This window comes from Mercenaria mercenaria, chromosome 1, assembly GCF_021730395.1.
Source record: "Mercenaria mercenaria strain notata chromosome 1, MADL_Memer_1, whole genome shotgun sequence".
In the NCBI taxonomy this organism is placed as follows: domain Eukaryota; kingdom Metazoa; phylum Mollusca; class Bivalvia; order Venerida; family Veneridae; genus Mercenaria; species Mercenaria mercenaria.
The window spans coordinates 3,013,997-3,036,154 of record NC_069361.1 but is presented as its reverse complement, the minus strand read 5'-3'; the positions used below and the strand labels follow the sequence as shown (position 1 = coordinate 3,036,154).

General features: G+C 33.8%; 1 protein-coding gene across 11 annotated transcripts in view; it reads left to right on the top strand.

Moving 5' to 3' along the window:
* The window catches only part of LOC123524761 (tubulin polyglutamylase TTLL5-like), a 61,400-nt gene that overhangs the window by 1,358 nt on the left and 37,884 nt on the right, over positions 1-22,158 (top strand). For 9 of the 11 annotated variants that reach the window (XM_053538081.1, XM_053538076.1, XM_053538074.1 and 6 more), the window contains exons 2-19: positions 3,494-3,689; positions 4,768-4,880; positions 5,393-5,582; positions 5,972-6,035; positions 6,546-6,612; positions 7,178-7,260; positions 7,960-8,114; positions 8,630-8,731; positions 9,152-9,243; positions 10,051-10,158; positions 10,574-10,655; positions 11,123-11,184; positions 11,527-11,615; positions 13,539-13,571; positions 14,795-14,985; positions 17,139-17,201; positions 18,245-18,307; positions 19,872-19,898. In XM_053538081.1, coding sequence (XP_053394056.1) covers positions 3,571-3,689; positions 4,768-4,880; positions 5,393-5,582; positions 5,972-6,035; positions 6,546-6,612; positions 7,178-7,260; positions 7,960-8,114; positions 8,630-8,731; positions 9,152-9,243; positions 10,051-10,158; positions 10,574-10,655; positions 11,123-11,184; positions 11,527-11,615; positions 13,539-13,571; positions 14,795-14,985; positions 17,139-17,201; positions 18,245-18,307; positions 19,872-19,898 — 1,703 coding nt within the window. In that variant the 5' untranslated portion in view covers positions 3,494-3,570. The remainder of the gene's footprint in view (positions 1-3,493; positions 3,690-4,767; positions 4,881-5,392; positions 5,583-5,971; positions 6,036-6,545; positions 6,613-7,177; positions 7,261-7,959; positions 8,115-8,629; positions 8,732-9,151; positions 9,244-10,050; positions 10,159-10,573; positions 10,656-11,122; positions 11,185-11,526; positions 11,616-13,538; positions 13,572-14,794; positions 14,986-17,138; positions 17,202-18,244; positions 18,308-19,871; positions 19,899-22,158) is intronic. The other 2 variants (XM_053538046.1, XM_053538041.1) reach the window with 2 other exon arrangements.

Here is a 22,158-nt window from a genome sequence, read left to right as displayed (position 1 = left end):
TTTTATGATTATTGTGTGTCTAACTTATTTCTCTAGGTACTCCGGGAGTTGAAAGTGTTACAAACAATGTTCATTTTAAAAAAGATAAAAAGTTGCAAAATGAAAGTGAAAGTAGAGCTGTCAAAATGACCAAAAACTGAAATATTTCAAAAAGATATCAGTTAATCAGTTTTCTTTTCCTGGAGCATGTAGGTATATATGTTACAGAATCATTTAGAGGAAAAAAACAAAATAGAATGTGGACAATCAAAGTACTTGTGTTGTAAGACAAAATACATGTTACCGGACAAGGTAACCTTTACAGAAAGTATTTTCTATCCCTTCTGAACAATTCTGTATATATATGTTATGAATATTACAGGTCTGTCAGGTATGATTTCCAAAATGAAAATTTACCCGAGGGGTGATCTCAAAGGTGTTTACATGACCCTTAATGCAGTATGCACAAGCAATAAAACCAATTACTTTACATGACTGTATACTGTGATTTATTCTCCATTATTTTGGTCCTTTTAAAGTTTTTACATTTAGATTGCCCATCACAAATATAAAACAATCTAAATGTCAAATTATCTAGACTACATCGCATCAACAAAATCCTCCCAGGAACTTGAAGTACCAAGTTTAAACTTCACATACATTATATGAATTTCTTTTTCTTAGTAAAATTCTGTATCAGAAATAATCATTAATAACTTCCGAAACCTTGTTTTATCAATCCCTAGTGTAATGTGTAAAATTTGATTTCAGATTGGATCCTTTATAAACTATTTTTTATTGTTAAAACCTTCTGCCTAACTTCAAGTGTTATTTTTAAGCATGAAAATTAAATGACTAAATATTGGATATAACTTGAATAAAATTTTTGCTGGAAACATATCTAGATTAAACTATAGTCTAGATTGTCGGAAGAAACAGTTGTCTGTCTTCCAATGAAATACTTCATTGAAATATACCTTTTCTACTTTTTGATAAAAGTGGTAGTCTTTGTTTAAATGCAGCTTTCATTGTAGTGATTTATAATTTTATTATGATGTCAACATAATAATTTGTCAAATATCATACCAGAAAAGGAAAGCCTTTTTGTCCAAATTAGGAAATTATTCTTTCCCAGCAACTTTAAATGCGCATGTCAGTACACAAAAATAACACTCTTTATTGTTCAGGGAAATAAGACATCACCTATTAAAAAATTTGTTGTCTCTTAAGACATGGCCAGCAAATTGAACTACTCTAGCCCCAATCTTAGATCAAAGAAGCATAAAATACACAGAATGGCAACTGGCTGTAATCTTGCGTGATCTTTTTTCAGAGTGTGAATCGGTGTTATCTTTGTAAAAACAAACATCGGCAAGCATGGAGTTACAATTTGTACCTTTAAAACTACATTTAAAATACACATTAGCTTCTAAAACAACACTAGTTTGGTGTGAAATAGTCTTAAGACACAAAGTACACGTTTCTTACCATCAAAAGAAGCGTGTCATACAATGATAATTAATTTACCGATGAATAATTGCTTTCGCATACAAAATGGCGTGTGGAGAACGCATCACTTTCGGTAAACAAGATCTCATTCAGTTGTCACGTATTTTTGGCGAGATTTGCTCTATAATGCCTTTCGAGTTGCCGGTCTATTTATTTTTATAGCTCTTTGCTTAGATCAAGCTTATCTTAGTCAAGCAGAACAACTTAGTATATAAACACTAAATTAAGATAGTACACAATTGCTAAATGAAGATAAAAATATACTGTTTATATTAAATCTAACACTGTATACATTTAATTCTTATTAAACTGCACTTTATGAGATCATGTAACTCACTTTTAACAACTATCATATCAGATTTGTAACTTGACAGTACCAATATTCTATAATCAGCTATAATAAATTGTTTAGCAATAGTAATAGGTAGAATATAGATGAAATCATGCATTTAGTATTATATATAGATCATGAGCCGCAGTTTAAATGTGTTCAGAAAGAAGTGACCATGACACATACTTTATACACAGCCAGTTAATTCATACCCGGACTGAAATTACTAAGTCTGTGTTTATTTATGGACTTTGGACTCAACACAAACTTTAAACATGTAGCCAATGTATTAAATTCTTAATGGAAACTACTGAAATGTGATTTATTTTTGTCTTTCCAGTGATTTTTTTACTCTTTTTGGCAACAGCCCATGCCTTTTCAATTGGGAATTTTTAGCGCGATAAACTTCAAAATTTGGAAAAATTAACAAACCTAAATAAAGAAATAATTTTGAAAAGTTTTATTTTAAGGTAAATTTATTTCATTCAAATATGCACTGAGGTTGAACAGACAGGACAGACAGGTTATTTTCTGATGTCACAGGATCTGATGGCTCAGATAGCTTAGGGTCAACATGAGCTTCTGTTGATTTCTGAGGGTCATTTTGTGGGGACTCAGATTTCTTGGACAGATCACTTTGCTTTTCTGACGTTTGATTTGAATTTAATTTCTCTTTAACTTTACCAAAAGATGTTCCAATGTCCGGAGTACCGATGGCGTGTTTAAGTCTTATTTTTTTATTATAATATTTGGAATTATGCGACATTTTTCGATAATTTACCTAAGTTTCTAACAATTTTTTTCCGGCTCATTTTGACATATGAAAAAGCCTTTAGCGATTGTGATGAAAGTCATACTAAATGCCGTACTATGCCGTGACCCGTTTTATGTAAACAACGCGCTTCGAGTTGGCAACAAAATTTTGCAAATAAACCATAGAGTCAGAATTTTTATGATTATTTGCAACGTTTTAGTTCAACTTTCACAAGAAATCAATCTAATTGGGAAAAATCATCTTGTTTTGGGGAATTTTTAAGCATTTTTTGGGAATTTTGACCATTTTTTTCAGTTGGGAAGACGCCGAATTTCGGAGTCAAATCGGCGCAAAAAAAATCACTGCTTTCATTCACATATTTGTGTAAGTTACAATTCTCTGAAACAAGTTTAAAATGTTATCATGGCATTTATGAAATAAGGCCTTTAAAGGCACCATTTAACATCTTGGGATATACTTGTATGTGAATAATTTTGTAATTGATTATGTCTCTAGTGATAAAATTGTGAATGTCTGTGAACCTTTCTGTTTTTTATAAGAAGTTATATTTCAATTTGTAATGAGTTGTGACATCAGAATTGTTCTACTAACAAGATTCTAGTAAGTACATGTATCGATGAAATTTGTATTATGATATATTGCATTATATTGTCAAATAGGTCAAACCAACATGATGAAATGAGATAGTTTTCTGATTGTGATTTTTTTTTTACTAAAGCAGAGTCACTAGGGAAATGATCTCAGTACAGCAAACATTTTTCTATCCAAGCAGTATTCACCTGCAGAGGCTGCTCTTAGAGCTCTAAATGATAGTAAAGTATTTTTCATACATCCTAACATATATATAAAATTATGTACATGTATAACTGAATAATTTTGTACCTGTATTTACTTCACAGGTTAGAAATGGACAGAAATGGTTAGTTTAGTTATTATGTGTGGACAGCAATAGATAAACAATTGGAAACCCAACAGTATGGCATCAACAAAAGACATTGATTCTGATGGGGGCTCGTTCACACCATCTGATGGCAGCTCCTCTGACGACAGAAGTGACAGAGATTCAGATTATGAGAGTGAGGAAGAGGATGCTACGTAAGTAATACAGACTTACTGTATTGTAAAAGGTGTCAGTTTTCTAGGAAAACTGTGAAATCGTTAGTTTTCTTGGGGGAATTATTTTCATGGTTGGGTCCATTCATAAAATTGATCGCAACAAAGCAGTCAAACTCCCATTCATTTCATGTTTATCAAATGGTCAAAATCCTAGTTTATAAATGTCCCCACTAAAGGACTGTTTTGGCCAAAAGCATGAAATGTTGTGCCCGCAAAGTGCCCAGAATGATTGATGATATATTTTTGTCTGAGTAGGGCAGTATATATAAGTACAACAACATGTACATTATTCTTCATTCTAACACAACCAAATTAGTTTTCCTGTTAAACAAAGAAAATTGATACTGTGACATTTTAAGCCAGGAAATCAGTGTATGTATGTCGCAGTTGTTACATCAGACATCCTAACAGTGCCCTGGACATGAAATTCAAATTAACTTGCAAATATTTGGTGGATGAGTCAAGGATGTAGATAGTGATTCTTGATATCATGTTAGAATCTAAATAATATATCTCAGTGTGATTTTCTCGTTAGTAAAATAATTTTTTTTTCAGATGTGTACTATTATGTCAATCAGACTGTACCTTCTTCAGGATACCTCTTTCACTTCTGAACTATTCTATTATCCAAATTTGTTCAACTACAAAATTACTGTTTGGGATATATATTATCAAATGTATGATTAGCCTAATTGTTGAAATCTTGAAAGAAATGTTAATAAAAGCATACTTAACAAGTTAATGAACTCTGTTCAACTTGGTTAATATGTGCATATTTAGCTCTGTGAAATGGACAATTTTAGAAAAAATAAGTGCAGCTATGTTGGTATACTCACACTGTGCCAATGTGCAGAGAGCATATGCAGCCAGAAGCATATTGTTACTTTGGTAGAGTTTGCAAATGGATTACCATTACCGGTAAATTATGATGAAATATACTGTTAACTAAAACTAGGATGTTGAAAATATCAATGCGTTTTAATATGATAGTGCATTAAAGATATTTCGCAAGATGTCTGTTAGTGTGTACATATTTCTGTTTTTTTGTTTTTTTCAGATCTAAACCTTCAATGAATATACAGTGGACAGGGTATGGCAAGAAAACACCAGTTATTCTATTTAATGCAGCATCAATTTTCACAAAGCGGTCCAACATGAGAACAGTCGGTGGTAAGTAAACAAACATAACCCTGCTAAATTTCTATAACAAACTTGTCCATCTTTTAATCTGGACAGTACCATTGACTGTTAAAAGAGGTGCTTTATACCAAAACAATACTGACTGAATGGCGAACAGTGCAGATCTTGATCAGACTTCATGGATGTGCAGGCTGAACAAGATCTACACTGGTCGCAAAGGCAGAATTAATCGTGTCCAGCATGATAAGAGTTAAACATAAAGGGGCAACCAGATTTAATTTGTACAAGAAAGTAAGATGAAGAGTTGTTATTTTTCTGACACTAATTAAGATTTCCCTTGTAATTTTGAAATAGAATTTGTTAAGTGTATTGCAAAAGGAATGCAGTTATGAAATCTTACATTTATAATTTCGCAGTAATAATTACCTTCATTGTTGTGCATTCAGTTAAGACTACCTGTATTAGCAAGAGTTAATTACTGAAACAATTTTAACAGATAGGCTTTTGTGTACAGAACCTCATTGTGTTTGTTGTATTTACAGAGCGATATCATATGACATACAAGTTTGGCAACTCTGAATGTAAGATTGTGAGAAACATCTTCAACAGCCATGGTTTCCATGAAGTACATCCAAACAGCTCAGACTACAATATTGTCTGGACTGGAGCACATCTTAAACCCTTCACTCTCCGCAGTTTATCAGAATTCCAGAAAATCAATCATTTCCCTAGGTATGTTTCAGTTTTCTGAATTTCCTCTTTATTATAATAGCATGTTTAAGCCTTGATAGCCTAATGGTAGAGAGTCCGCTTCGAGTGCGGGAGGTCATGGATTCGATCCTGGCTGTGTCATACCAAAGACATGAAAAATGGTATCAGTAGCTCCCTTGCTTGGCGCCCAGCATTTAAAGGGAAACTGGCTTCTCTTCTCTCATATCCTCATGGCAATGGATTCCATCAGGAATGAGGTGTCGAGAGTGATTAATATAAATTGTAGAACTTGTTCACAATTGGCCTAAAATATTAGTATAAACTAAGCCTTGTAAGCAAAGTTTTTAAACATTCATCTTTAAATGATGTTTGATGCATCCTGCTGTGTAAGTGACTATATCTGTTTATAGGTCATACGAGTTAACACGGAAGGACAGATTGTTCAAGAACATACAGAGAATGCAGCAGATAAAGGTAAGTTCTCCCAGTTATAGTTTGTTCAGCGGCACGTCTGTTGGTAGCAATAAATGCTTGCAAGATGTTTTTGTAACAGACATTATGATATGCATGACAGCTGCAAACTATGCATTCTTGATGTTCTGTCAGTATGTTTAATTACTGAAAACAAATAAATTAGTACTTAAGGTAAATTTTGGCAATTTTAAGCATGTCAGTATTTAAATGAAATAAAATATGTGTATGTAAGCTTATTTATAGCAGTCACCAGTAATACATATTTTTCACTTTTATAAAGTGTAATATCAGTTGGGTAGCCAACCTCAATCCCTTTAAGTTTTGTGGCAAAGTAGTATTACATTTATTGATAGGTGTTCTTGAATTAACATTTACAAATGTTGCCAGTTCTTTACGACTGAATTCAATTACAGTATATGTTGTACATTCAATTTTACTAATGGATGCCTGGTAAAGATTTCTATTATTAAATTAGTGAAGTTCGAGTAAAAATGTTTTCTTTTTTTATAGGGAGTGAAGAATTTTGATATTGTTCCTTCAAGCTTTGTGTTACCAGGAGAATACCAGGAATTTTGCAGTAAGTAGGAAAATAGGTTAACTGGAGAATAATAATAGCTGGTTAATAGAGAGTGTGTGTTCAAGGAAGGGGGCAATGATTTCAAACAATTTATCTTTCATTTTCAGAATTAGTGTTTTCATAGGCCATAGCATAGTTATAGATTTATTAGATTTCAGTTATAATTTATATGTTTTAAAATAATGCATGTCTGTTTCCCTTCCCCCCAGCAGGTCAAAAATTTTGGTTATAGTTTTAAAGCTAGCATTAGCTACATACCTCTGAAGTTTCAACCCTACTGCATTTGCATGTTCTTCATTAATTATTAATGGATGGTAAATAATTAGTGTTGTCAAACATCACAGTCATTGAGCTGTCGAAATAAAATGGCTTTATGATAAAGCTTCCAGTGTATATCATCTGTGTTGAAAAAGTTTACTGCAGACCTGTTCTACCGTTAGATTATACTGGTGCAATTCTGGAAAAATATTTTCTACTGAAACATTTAGAACATGCACTGTAAACATACCACATAAATTTTCATCCATTTATGAAAACTGACAGAAGAAGTTATCCTTTTTTGTAGCTGCATTTCTTAAAGACAAAGGACCATGGATTGTGAAACCAGTGGCATCATCGAGAGGGAGAGGCATATTTTTGGTTAATCATGTAAGTTCATGTTCTTAAGATTGTTTCACATGTAATTTCTGCCTACAGAAGCTCAGAAGTTTCAGTCATTTTACAGAAACAAAAATGAGATTAAAGTTAAATTACATCTATTAGTTGAGTTGTGAAAATGTCATATTAGACTAAATACTGTTTGCTCCACCTAATTCTAGACAGGTTTATTTCTGCATTGTAGCTTTATTTTGCAAGATCCAGATATAAGCTGTAGATAATTCTAAAGCTCTGCTAGGATGGTAGTAGGATTTTTTTTAAAAGTTTTAAAATATCTTTCAGAATGTCAATTGTATGGTCAAAAGTACATTTTTCCCGTTGTAAAAACCTTGCAAAAATGCAACTTTGAGAAGTATTTATTTTAGAAGTTTTACATTTTCTTTTCATGGAAATGTTGCTTTTAACATATTCTGAAAGTTTTATAAAAGTCTATCAACAGATACAGCAGTTAAAATTTTTGGTATCAGAAATGACTGAAATTTGCAATGAAAATACCCCATCAAAATTGTTTGTTGATAATAAATTCAGAACTCACTAGTATTATAAAAATTTACCACCCTGGGAGTTCTTTAACTTGAACTTAAATCTCAATAGTATTGTCTTTTATTTTTAAAGAAAAATCAAGGAAAACCCTTGTTAAAGGAAATGTTGATTAATCAATTTTCTGTATTAAGAGAATACATTTTTCAGCCTGACCAGATACCACTGGATGAGAACATCATTGTTTGTCGCTATATTTCAAATCCATTATTAATAGACGGCTTTAAGTTTGATGTGAGATTGTATGTTGCTGTCACATCCTATGATCCATTGCAAATATACCTGTTTGAGGAGGGCTTGACTAGGTAAACTAAATTCATGAAATTTATCCATTATACATGTAATAAGTAAATTTTTATTTTTTCTAACTATTTGTTTAAGCAGATCATGTTTTGCTATCTCATACTGCTCCATATCTCTGTCAAATATTTTGTGAAGGGTAGCTTACCAGTACAGTTAATAGTTTTAAAAGGAGTTGAATGGACTGTTTCTTTAAACAGATCCAAGCTTTAAAAAAGATGTTAGCTTACATTTTATGGTAAATTTTGCCATTAAAATATGTGATTATTTGTCCAATTGAAAAAATGAGAATTACATAAAGTCTTAGTCAGTAAGAACAAGGAAAATATAACAAAGGAAAATTGATAAATTCATAATGTAGTAAATTTTGTGTAATATCATTTCCTGAACTATGTAAGACAAATTTGCAAAATCATAGTAATACTGCATATATAAAATCCAAGTAAATGTGTTTATGATAGCGACTGTATAAGATGGTAAGATTCACAGTGTCAGTGTGTCTTGTGTCTCTATTTACCAGGTTTGCCACAGTCAAGTATGAGAAAAGTATGAGGCATATGAGGAATCACTGCATGCATCTCACCAACTACAGTGTGAACAAGAAAAATGATGAATATGTCAAGTAGGTCCACTCTAATTTACATGACTTCTGTGTGGCAATCTCTAACATTTATACCTCCAGAAATTATTTTGAACTTGTTATTGTAGATCTGTTTAATGACTAATCATATGTGAGTTTGCAATCTTATAGTAAATATATAGGTAATGGAGGAACATGTAGAAATAAACTATTTATTTGAATTTCTGTGCACATTAGTATGTTTTTCTAAGAAACATCTGAGATTGTTGACACACAAAGTAAGGCCTATGATTACTATCTAAGAAAATTAGTTTTATTAAACATAGATTAATGACCTTATGTTCAAGAAAGAAAACTTCAGTGTTTACCAATTAGTGGGAATTTCTGGTCTGAAAAAAATTGAAAGATCAGTACCCAAATCATATTTTGAAAGATTGAAACTGTTTGAACTACTGCTTGTAGAAATGACGATGCTGATGTGGAAGATTATGGCAATAAATGGTCTCTTGGTGCTATGTTGAGATATCTCAGATCCAATGGTAAAGATACAGCAGGTACGTACACAAGCTCGAAATTTAGATATAAGATATTTACATACTGTAAAAGCATATATTTTCGCTAGGTCAAAATTTCACAAATTTGAAATATTGAAATATGTTCGCGAGGTTTTATAGTCTCAAAATTGTAAAATATTGATATGCTTGTTTTGGCTTTTTAATAAGTGGCACATAAAAATTACACATTGTAAAGCATTACCTTTAGACTGTCTACCGTAAAGAGCGATATGGATGTCTGAACACCTCTAATTACCTGTAACCTTGACGACTCTATACCTCTAACAAACGCAGCTTTACATACAGTCTATATTCAGGGGTAAAGATGTCAGTGTCATTCTACATACTGTACTAGCAGATGTGAAGTTTGTTCAAGCTGGAATAAAACTCAGGGCTGCCGCAGATATAGAGTCATGTGATAAAAACTTCACAAGAACTGTTTTGTTTAGCTGAGATATTGTTGCAATATAAATATCAAGTTGAACAACTTGATGTGCTAGCTGAGAGGGGTCAAGCAAAGCCCTTTGAGTCAGTTTTGGTACTGCATAGGGTTGAAACTTTAACCAAAATTGCAGTTGTTATTTCTTGTTTAAACTCTACAAATAACATTGCTTGATGATTCCCATTTTATTTTGTTTTTTCAAGTTTTACACAGTAATATGAGGAGAAGATTTGGGTGTTAAAACAGAAGCAAATTGAACATGTAGTCTTCTCATTAGGTGAGTGACCTAATGTCCATTTGGGGATCTTACTTTATTTGACAATATATCGTAAATTATGTGATATGTGAATCTTCCTTTATTTTAGCCCTGATGATGAAGATAGAAGATGTTGTTATAAAGACAATAGTGTCTGTAGAACTGCCAATAGCTACTGCCTGTAAAATGTTCATGCCTTTCAAAGGAAACTGTTTTGGTAAGCTATGTTCCTTAATGTTGGCTATTTCTGTATATCCAGATTACTTCACCAAAATTGCTGATGACCTTATGTAGAAATTTATATAAGTGGTCACTTCAGTTGTGCATATTTTTTGGCATTTTTGTCTGAATGATAATTTGGCAGAATAATTGGCAGTTTCATATTTTTGTAAGTGAGTTTTGTATAGGAAATTGTACCAGTAATAAAGAACTTATAGACATATAGAAATCAAAAAGTAAATTTGAAAAGAGATTGCAACTATTTCGAAGAATAAACTGTCATGGTTATCCTGTCCACTCTGTAAGTTTTATCATAATCCAGTATGAATGAATGGTGTTATTTTCATAGTGTTATTATATGAAAGAAAATAATGAAACCACACTCTTCTAACAATGTGAACTTTTTATTGTAGAGCTTTATGGTTTTGATATTATGATAGATGAAAATATGAAGCCATGGGTGATAGAGGTTAACTTGTCCCCTTCTCTTGCCTGGTAAGCTTTAGTCTTTTTAGAACATACAGTGACATCATTAATATAATCTGAGTTTGTCATCAATTTCATGGTTACTTCATGGATTTCGCAGTGATGTCAGCCGAAAAATATACTTCAACGAACAGATAAATGTCTCATTAATCCTTTTCTATAAAATATCTGTGAATATGAAATAGTCATTCAGACAAAAACAAAACTAAACAATTTAACAGTAAGTGGTTGATAATAATGACGTATGCAAGCCGTTTTAGTTTTTCATTGTATGATCTTAATATAACATTTCTGAACTTTCCCATTCGGGTAATAATGATTCACAATTTTAGAGTTTTAAAGTTTATAAGTATCCATTTGTCAACTTTTGTCTCCTACATTCAGCTTTTGTCAAATTCTTTCCAGAGGATCAATAGACACAACCATGTTGCATCTTGCATATTTGATTATGTAGTGTATGATCTTGTATATTTCAGTGATAGTCCATTGGATATGAAGATCAAGAGTAACTTGCTGTGTGATCTCTTTAGTTTGACAGGTACATGACATTGTTTTTGACAAGTTTTCATTGAAAGAACTATAAGAACTGTTTTTGAGTAATGTTTGCCACTTTTTTACTTTTTTAATTGCGGTTTGATTTAAAAATTAAAGCTAACATTTAAAAAATATTTGAGAGGTAGTGTCTCTTCAACCATTGAATTCATTATTTCTGAAATGTCTTTGACATAAAAGGGTCATTATTTGTCTACACATTTATGCATGTGGGGTTTCCTCCACAAAGCTTAGCTGGATTGATTTAAAAAAGTTCCTTAAAATATAAATTTTGAGCACTATTATTTCACTCTAATACACAATGGATACAACACGAGGTATTTTACAGGTATTATTTGTCATGATCCAATGATGAGAACTCTTCAACAAAGTAAAAGAAATCAGGACATAGCTTCCAAAATGGCTGCCAGAGCGAAGGTAACATAACCTCTGTTAATATTTCTTTCCAATGTATGTATTATATGTTCAGAGGTATGATTGTACCTCTTTCAGAGAATTCAACTTTTTTAAAGTCATATACATGAAACAAAAGAGATCTGTGCAAAAACCTTAGTCTGGTCTGCCTAAAAGTTACCTTTTTCCAAGTTTCGTGGTATGAGAAATGTATTTTCTGCCTCTCAAGTTATCGGTACTGTTCATTCACACCAGCCAGACATGCCAACTCAATGAATGTGTTACAGTACATGTATTTCCAGCAAAGTTGCTGTACATCAGACACATGTTATATAGTCAGCTGATGCTTTGTGCCTTAATATCACTGTGCCCACCACTGAAAATGCTTATATCTTACTGTAACTTCACATAAACATTGTCTAGTATGCAAACAAAGTATAGATAGGGGTTGAGCCCATTATTCCCAAGGTCAAGGTCACCAAGCTCTTATACTTAGGTTATTTTTAAGGTTAAAGTTTTTTGGCAACCTTTGTTTTTCTGTCATATCTTTCTTAATATTGCTTATATCTTACTGTAACTTCACATAAACATTGTCTAGTATGCAAACAAAGTATATTTAGGGGTTGAGCCCATTATACCCAAGGTCAAGGTCACCAAGCCGTTATACTTAGGTTATTTTTAAGGTTAAAGTTTTTTGGCAACCTTTGTTTTTCTGTCATATCTTTGTTATTATTGCTTATATCTTACTGTGACTTCACATAAACATTGTCTAGTATGCAAACAAAGTAGGGGTTGAGCCCATTATACCCAAGGTCAAGGTCACCAAGGTGTTGTACTTAGGTTATTTTTAAGGTTAAAGTTTTTCGGCAACCTTTGTTTTTCTGTCATATCTTTGTTACTATTACTCTTACTGTAACTTCACATAAACATTGTCCAGTATGCGAACAAAGTATGTACAGGGACTGGGCCCATTTTATCCAAGGTCAAGGTCACCAAATATTTGTTTACAATCATCATCTGCATGTGTGGTTACATACCCCATAACTCTAATTGTATTTTTGACAGAATTATGCCCCTTTTGTTAATGCAATATAAGATAACGACTTGAAACTTAAAATGTATCTTTATCTCCATCATCTGCATGTGTGGTAACAATCCCCATAACTCTGATTTTGTATTTTTGACCAAATTATGCCCCTTTTACACTTAATTTTTTTTTAACAAACTTCATTTTCTGGACATAACTTTGGTACTATATAAGATAATGACTTGAAACTCAAAATATATCTTTACCATCATCATCTGCATTTGTTGTAACAATCCTAATAACTCTAATTTGTGTATTTGATGGAATTATGCCACTTGGTGTCTCTTCCTTTTATAGTAGAGGTCTCTTATTCAGACATATATTCATTTTACTGTCAAATCCCTGAATAGTGGAGCGCGCTGTCTTACGGACAGATCTTGTTATAGTATATGAAATTACTTTGAAAAAGCTGAAGATATGGGAAAAATGATGTGGGTGCAAATGAGAGCACAAAAACACAATTTTAAATCATCTGGGGTTCCATGAGGTGATATATGTATATAGCCAAAACTTTGTTTGGGCTTTAATGCTGTCAGTTATCATTCATATTATTTTTTTTTCTCTTTACAAAAACTTGCAGTTTGGACTGTCACACTGGATAAAGATGCAGGTACACACAAATATAATCCTGTGTGCTTGCTATAAATTAGCATCTGCATAAAATGTTAAAACTGAGTTCAAGATTATAAATTTGAGTTTGGAAACCAGTCTGTTTGCCAATTTTCTTTGACACAGTCTTGATACTGACTGAGACTGGTATCCAAACTCACGTTTATATCTTTAGACCCAGTCAAAGTATTGGTGTCATTCTAAGATTTGAATTAGCTATGAATTTGTAAGGCTGTTTTCTGGCATTGTAGTCAGCCAAGGTGAGGTCAGCACAGGCTGTTATGGTAAGCAATTGTTTTTGTGGGCAAAATGGAAAACTGTCGTAACTCACTGAATATAAAGAACAAGTTATGACAGTTTTCTGTTTAACCATCTTTCTGTTGGTTTAGTATGTTTTATTGTTTTAATCATCTTGTTTTACTGATGGCTAGTTATTGCTAGATTTGAACTTAGTTGGGGAAAGGCAAAATAACTTTTTATCCTGATTCAAGTAGTCAGTGAAGTGAATTAATGAACCGAATCATTGCAGATAGATTCAGATCTGATTGACTTAATTTATTGTATGTAATGGCTGTATTATTTGGAATTAACAATATTCTTGGGTAATGAAATATTTGTCTTTTATGTTGTGGGAGACTTACTGTTTAGATTTTTTAGGAGCACTTATTTTGTAGATATTAAAGTAATTTAACACACTTTTGATGAATTTTGGTTTTTGTACTTTATTCAAATTTTTTTTTATCATTTTTCAAAACTATGTTTTGTTTTTCACTAAGAATATCTTACTTTAAGTGATTTGAAACTCCCAGGCTAAAAGATATGTCACTTCTGCATGTAACATCTGGTCTTTTGTTTACATTAAGCTCATAAACTGTTCTCTTTGTTTGCAGCAACTGCCATTTCTGAATTATTGCTAACAATTCCATAAAAAAACAAACATTTGCATGCAACTTTGCTGTACAACTAATTGGTGATGTAAGACATTTATTTCAGTGAAAAATGTTTACAAATTAGTTTGGGTACTGTAAAATCATTTATATTCATGAGGGTCTAATTTGTATTGATTCACAAACTTTTAAATCCCAATGAACAAACAAAATTCTCATTCATTTATCTGCAAAGGTTAAAATTTACAAATTTCAGGGAGAAGCAATTTTGGCCAAAACCACAAAATTCTAAGTTCAATTAATGATTTTACAGTACAATGTACTTCATAATACATTCCGCCATATTAGATTATTGTAAGGAGAATACTAGACTTGTAAAGGTCATGTGTTCGATCCTAAGCAGATGTGGATGGTCTCATTGATGATTTGACTAAAGACGGTACATTTAAATTCATTATCCCTTCACCTGTGATCAATGTGAGGAAGTTGTCAGTTACTTGTTGGGAACAAGTTAATACATGTACTAAATCCCAGGAACACTTGTTAGCTTAAATGTCATTTATTTAACTGAAAAGTGTTAAGCCTATAGCAAACAGATGGTATTCTGTGTTATATTACAGAAACAGCGCCCATCTTCTGCTGGTAGCATGAAGAGAGGGGCAAGCACTAGCAGCGAGAGTGCTACAAACAAAGCATTATCTGGTTTAAACAGTGATGAGATACGTATTGTCCGTCGAGCTAAAGAAGAGGAGTCACGTAAAGGAGGTTGGGTCAGAATATTTCCTACCGCAGATTCATGGGACCTTTACTCGTATGTAGCTTGTCATCTCTCTTATTAGAATATCCTTCAGTTGTATATTACGCTGTAATTTACCATTGACTTGAAGTATAGATGAACTGTAAAAACTGTCACTAATATTTATTGAAATTACAAAATGAAGGGAACTTTAAAATACATGTGAAAGGTATATACATGTATTATTGCTAAGGTAGAGAAATTACTGCAAGACCATTTAGACCTTTGTTTCGTTTATAGAGTTACTTCTTGCATAATTGTGTTAAAATGTGACTTAATGCAAAAAAAGTCCAGTTTTAAAGCCCTGAGTTCAAGTAAAAGGCAATTTTTCCTGACAAAATCTCCCTGTCATTTTTCAACAAAAACATTTTAAAAAGCAATAGTTCAATATTTCTTCAGGTAAGATTTATCTTCATCCATTACTGCTGTATTATGTTATGTTGTTTTTGCCCTGTCCGTCCATCCTTCCTTCCGTCCGTCCGTCCGTCCTTCCGTTCGTCCGTACGTCACACTTCATTTCCGAGCAATAACTGGAGAACCATTTGACTTAGAACCGTCAAACTTCATAGGGTTGTAGGGCTGCTGGAGTAGACGACCCCTATTGTTTTTGGGGTCACTCCGTCAAAGGTCAAGGTCACAGGGGCCTAAACCATTTCCGATCAATAACTAGAGAACCACTTGACCCAGAATATTGAAACTTCATAGAATGATTGGCCATGAAGAGTAGATGACCCCTATTGATTTTGGGGTCACTCCGTCAAAGGTCAAGGTCAAGGTCACAGGGGCCTGAACATTGAAAACCATTTCCGATCAATAACTAGAGAACCACTTGACCCAGAATGTTGAAACTTCACAGGATGATTGTACATGCAAAGTAGATGGCCCCTATCGATTTTGGGGTCACTCCATTAAAGGTCAAGGTCACAGGGGCCTGAACATTGAAAACCATTTCCGGTCAGTAACTTGAGAACCACTTGACCCAGAATGATGAAACTTCATAGGATGATTGGTCATGCAGAGTAGATGACCCCTATTGATTTTAGGGTCACTCTGTTAAAGGTCAAGGCCACAGGGGCGTGAACATGGAAAACCATTTCCAATCAATAACTTGAGAACCTCTCGACCCAGAATGTTGAAACTTCATAGGATGATTGTTCATGCAAAGTAGATGACCCCTAACGATTTTGGGGACACTCTGTGAAAGGTCAAGGTCACAGGGGCCTGAACATTGAAAACCATTTCCGGTCAGTAACTTGAGAACCACTTGACCCAGAATGATGAAACTTCATAGGATGATTGGTCATGCAGAGTAGATGACCCCTAACGATTTTAGGGTCACTCTGTTAAAGGTCAAGGCCACAGGGGCGTGAACATGGAAAACCATTTCCAATCAATAACTTGAAAACCTCTCGACCCAGAATGTTGAAACTTCATAGGATGATTGTTCATGCAGAGTAAATGACCCCTATTGTTTTTGGGGTCACTCCGTTAAAGGTCAAGGTCACAGAGGCCTGAACATTGATAACCAGTTCCGATCAATAACTTGAGAACCACTTGACCCAGAATGTTGAAACTTCATAGGATGATTAAACATGCAGAGTAGATGACCCCTATTGATTTTGGGGTCAGTCTATTAAAGGTCAAGGTCACAGTGACCTGTTCATATAAAATCATTTTTTGGAAATAACTTGAGAAACACTTGACCTACAATGTTGAAACTTAATAGGATGATTGGACATGCAGAGTAGATGACCCCTATTTATTTTGAGGTCACTTGATCAAAGGTCAAGGTCACAGGAGCCTGAACAGTGACTTGAGAACCACTAGGCCAAGAGTGTTGAAATTTAGCGGGATGACTGGACATGCCAAGTAGATGATCCCAATTGCAGCCAACCATCAGTGTCTCTTTGACTTTCGCTCCTGACCCCTATTGACTTCTTGCCTATAGGACTTTGCATTGGGGGAGACATGCGCTTTTTTACAAAAGCATTTTCTAGTTTGAACTTGAAAATAATGTGTAAAATAAAAGAGATGGCAAAAGGGTGAGGGTATCTGCCAGGGAAGATTTTCTCACTGTGATATTATATTTTGCATGAATTACCAACGACAAATGTTACTAGTGTTATTAGTTATATGATTTAACATTTTACTTTGTATTTTATTTGCAGAAGTTTCTTGCAATTCACAACAACAAACAACTTGATGTTGCATCAGAAACTTTACCCAGAAAGGTATGTAGGCTTTGCATTAGACCAAATCATCACAACTTTTAACATCAATCTCAAGTTGGAAAGAAATTCTTTAAAATTTCATTGTCGTAAACTGATTACTTCTTAAATTTCTGCACTAACCGGTACATAGACAGTTAACAGTAAGGTTTTTAGCTCGACTATTCGAAAAATAGGGGAGCTATCCTACTTGCCCCGGTGTCGGTGTGAGCGCGAGCGTGAGCGTTAGCGTCACACAAATGTTAAAGTTTGCATACCACCCCAAATATTTTCAAAGTCCATTGAGATATTGCTTTGATATTTTGCATACTTGTTTACCATGACCCCAGTCTGTAAAAAGGAGGAGGCAACTCTATCAAGCATTTTGACTGAATTATGGCCCCTTTTCGACTTAGAATAAATGTTAAAGTTTGCGTACCACCCCAAATATTTTCAATGTCCATTGAGATATTGCTTTCATATTTTGCATACTTGTTTACCATCATGACCCCAGTCTGTAAAAAGGAGGAGGCAACTCTATCAAGCATTTTGACTGAATTATGGCCCCTTTTCGACTTAGAATATGCTTAGTCCATTGAGATATTGCTTTGGTATTTTGCATACTTGTTTACCATCATGACCGCAGTCTGTAAAAAGGAGGAGGCAACTCTATCAAGCATTTTGACTGAATTATGGCCCCTTTTCGACTAAGAATAAATGTTAAAGTTTGCGTACCACCTCAAATATTTTCAAAGTCCATTGAGATATTGCTTTCATATTTTGCATACTTGTTTACCATCATGACCCCAGTCTGTAAAAAGGAGGAGGCAACTCTATCAAGCATTTTGACTGAATTTTCGACTTTGAATATGCTTGTTGTAATGTTAAAGTTTTACTCATAGCTTATATTATACTATCAAGCATTGAGAATAGTTGAGCGCGCTGTCAACTGACAGCTCTTGTTTATTTTACTTTTGATAGCAATTCTCCTCAAGTCATTTGTTACTAAGTGCATGTGAATGAATGTTGCCTAATTATTAGAAGTTTTGTCTCTACTTCTCCTCCAGACACAAAGGTACATCAACAGCTGTTGTTTCAAGAAGCTCCACATCTGCAGGATCTAGAGCAAAGTAAGTTAGATATATTTCCAGTTAGTACTGACTAACATCTTTGTGCTGTTTACTTGCTTTCTTATGTTAACTATGCATTTTGTTGTATTTTATTTATTGAATTATTATCATTTGTTGTTACTTGAAACCTTGTATGGAGGTTTGGTACAAAAACTTTTATCAATAGAATTCAGCTATAGTATCCCCATTTCCTTGCTTTTATCAGCTGCAAAATTCTGGAAAGTTTTAGGTTGTAATAAATTGAAAGTCAATGGCAGTTTTAACATCCCTTCACATTTCAAACACTGATGAATAGCAGTATATAAGCACACTTTTGAAATATTTAAATCATTTAGTAAGCATTTAAAGAAACAATGTAAAAATGAAAGTTAAAATTTATTTATCATAACATTGATGACAAATGTTAAGGAACAGAAGTAAATATTAACTATTAACAAATTCTTTAAAATAACCATACGATTGATTTTCACTAAACTTAGTACATTGTGGCATTCTTTTTAACTTTTATACACATTCTTTCCCTTGGGCTTGCACACGTGAGATTTTCTAGCAACATGTTTACAAGATTTTTACTCAGACTTTCTTATATTTATGTCTCCCCCATAGATGGGGGAGACATATTGTTTTTGCCTTTGTCTTTTGTCCGTGGGACTGTCTGTGCATCTGTCTGTCTGCTGTCAATCTGCATTAAGCTTGTCAGGCTTTCACAGGCTAAACTGCTGGCTGGATTTCAACGAAAGTTCATGGAAGTGATCAGTACCAAGCCTAGTTGTACATATCGCCAACACGTTTCCCTTCGCTGCACAAAATGGCTGCCAGAGCTTAAAATAGAAAAATCTTTTCCGGCTTTCACAGGTCAAACTGCTGGTCAGGTTTTGACGAAGCATCACAGGAGTGAATGGTACCAAGCCTTATTGTGCATATTGCCAACATGTTCTGCTTCACTGCACAAAATGGCCGCCAGAGCTAAAGATAGAAAAATCTTGTCTAGCATTCACATGTCAAACTGCTGGCTGGATTTCCACGAAACTTCACAGATGTGATCAGTACCAAGCCTGGTTGTGCATGTCACTGGCATGTGCCACTTCACTGCACAAAATGGCCACCAGAGCTAAAAGTAGAAAAATCTTGTCTGGCTTTCACAGGTCAAACTGCTGGCTTGATTTCGACGAAAAATAACAGGAGTGGTCAGTACCAACCCTAGTTGTGCATATTGCTGGCACATTCCACTTTGCTGCACAAAATGGCCGCCAGAGCTAAAGATAGAAAAATCTTGTCCGGCTTTCACAGGTCAAACTGCTGGCTAGATTTCAACGAAACTTCACAGGAGTGGTCAGTGCCAACCCTAGTTGTGCATATTGCTGGCACGTTCTGCTCTGCTGCACAAAATAGCCACCAGAGCTAAAGGTATACATAGGGGGGAGACATATGTTTTTGTGACAAAAACACCTTCTAGTTTTAAAATGGTTTACAGATGTATTTTATTAAGTTTGGGTCATTAAGGGCCTTATATTTATTGTAAGGTATATATCGTAGAATTTTACTTACAAATGGTTTTTATTAGGGGTGCAGTTAGCCAAAAATTAACACTGTAAGTATCAAACCCAGTTAGTTTACACACCCTTTTCCTATAATATACCACTGATACACATAATCTGTAGTTTAGACTTGTTCTGTTCAGTTAATTGGTAGCATTGTTTCTGTAGTAAGTTAGAAATACAGGTACATGTATAACGGCACTTTGCATGGGCCTGACATACATTTGTCTTTTACTATTTTAGTTCTGCAATTAGGTTTTCTTTCATTTGTACAGCTGTCACAATTTTCAGTATTTGTGTACATAACTTTATTAGTTAGTTAATGCTCTTGTTATTTTTTTTGCATAAGGATCATATAAAATTATTATTATCTTTGGGGGAATAAATTTTGTTTGTGTCATGATTGTTATTTTACATTCAAACATACAAATAAAGTTCCTATTTATTTAAATTTATCTATACCCTCAGCAGGGATCATCCTAGGTCAAAATTTTAGGGAGAAGTGACTTCTCCCTCCAAAAAATTTAGGGAGAAGTTGAGGAATTTAAGGAGAAGAATCGGCATAGCATTCAGTTTCCTGCCTATATATATCCACTTTCTGTGGGTCTAGCTGTAACTTATAAACAGTAATTATTTAATAAGGAAATTGATTCTTGCATTATCATTTTCATGAATTTCTAAATAAAGTAAAAACTTTGCTATGAAAAAGTCGCCTTTAAATTTTTATCCGAAATTTACATGGCCGAAACTCGTAAATTTAACAGGTGCACAATCAAAACGCCGTGAAAATTTTCATTCATGTTTCGATTCTCGTGCTTTTATAATGCCTGATTTTTGCATCAACTTGTTCCGATTTATACATTTAATTTATTTATTTATTATTTTTTTTGAAAATAATATCAAACTCGTAGATAATGGCGGCCTTTTTACAATATTTTGTACCGGTGCATTGAAAATTTTCAAAATGGCGGCGGCTTACAATATTATTGATTGACACTGTGGGATATTAACGCTACGATTGGCTGAAGTTTGATAGGCGAGTAGGCGGGGTTGACTGTGGATTTATCGATAATTTAATCTAGAATATGCATCAAGTTTTACAACTTTAACAGATAATAACTCGCTGAAAAACTCGGCGATTTGGATTTCGCCCGGAGGCGATAATTAGGCGAAGTGGCCGACTTTAAAGCGGCGATATCGCTCAAATCGCCTAGGATGATCCCTGCCTCAGGAAAACAGTTTCAGTTGAAGACATTTAATGCCAATGAAATAATTTCAAAGCAACCTTTATAATTTTATGAATCTGCTATCAAAGCTAAATTTGACTGCCTTTAAGTGGCTGTATCTCTCAGACTTGTATAGACCATGAGCTCTGGTGGTGAAGACTGATCCATGTCTGCATTGTATGAATAGAGTGCAAAAGCTCTTCTTATTATAGCTCATTGTATGAATTAAAAACTTCATCAGGGGCTATAGTAATGTCTCTCTGACTCTACTATTTTCTGTGTTTAGAGACTGTCATAGTTTTAGAACTGTGAAACATTCTCATAGACTTCATTATATGGCTGTGTAGACAGTTCCTTCATTCTAGTCAACTAAATCTTTTCTGTATAATGAAGTCTAGACCTTTTTGTGATCAAAACTATAAACTACTACAGGTTGTTTAAAAGTACAGTACCGGTACATTGTACTCATGCTAGTGATCTACTAGAACATCAAATAGCCCTGCAAATTGATATACTGATTAAGTGAGTCTTTGGACATGTACTATCCCCCAGGATTATGGTTTGAGTCAACCTGTTGTTATAATACCGGGATAGATTTTCAGTACTTTTTTGGCATATTAGAGTACTCACGGATGGTAGACATAATTAGTTACTATATGCATCATGTGAGTATGTAACTGTAAATTTTATTTTATATTGCATAGTATTTTATTGCTTTGCTTTTATGCCACACTGACAAATTGTCTACCTGAAATTTGTAAGAACAAAGAAGTCTGTGTTTATATACTTAAACCTTTTTTTTTAGCTCATCTGATTTTTTGAAAAAAAAATGATGAGTTATTGTCATCACTTGAGCGGTTGTCGGCGTCGGCGTCGGTGTCGGCGTCGGCGTCGGCGTTGCCTGGTTAAGTTTTATGTTTAGGTCAGCTTTTCTCCTAAACTATCAAAGCTATTGCTTTGAAACTTGGAATACTTGTTCACCATCATAAGCTGACCCTGTATAGCAAGAAACATAACTCCATCTTGCTTTTTGCAAGATTTATGGCCCCTTTTGTACTTAGAAAATATCAGATTTCTTGGTTAAGTT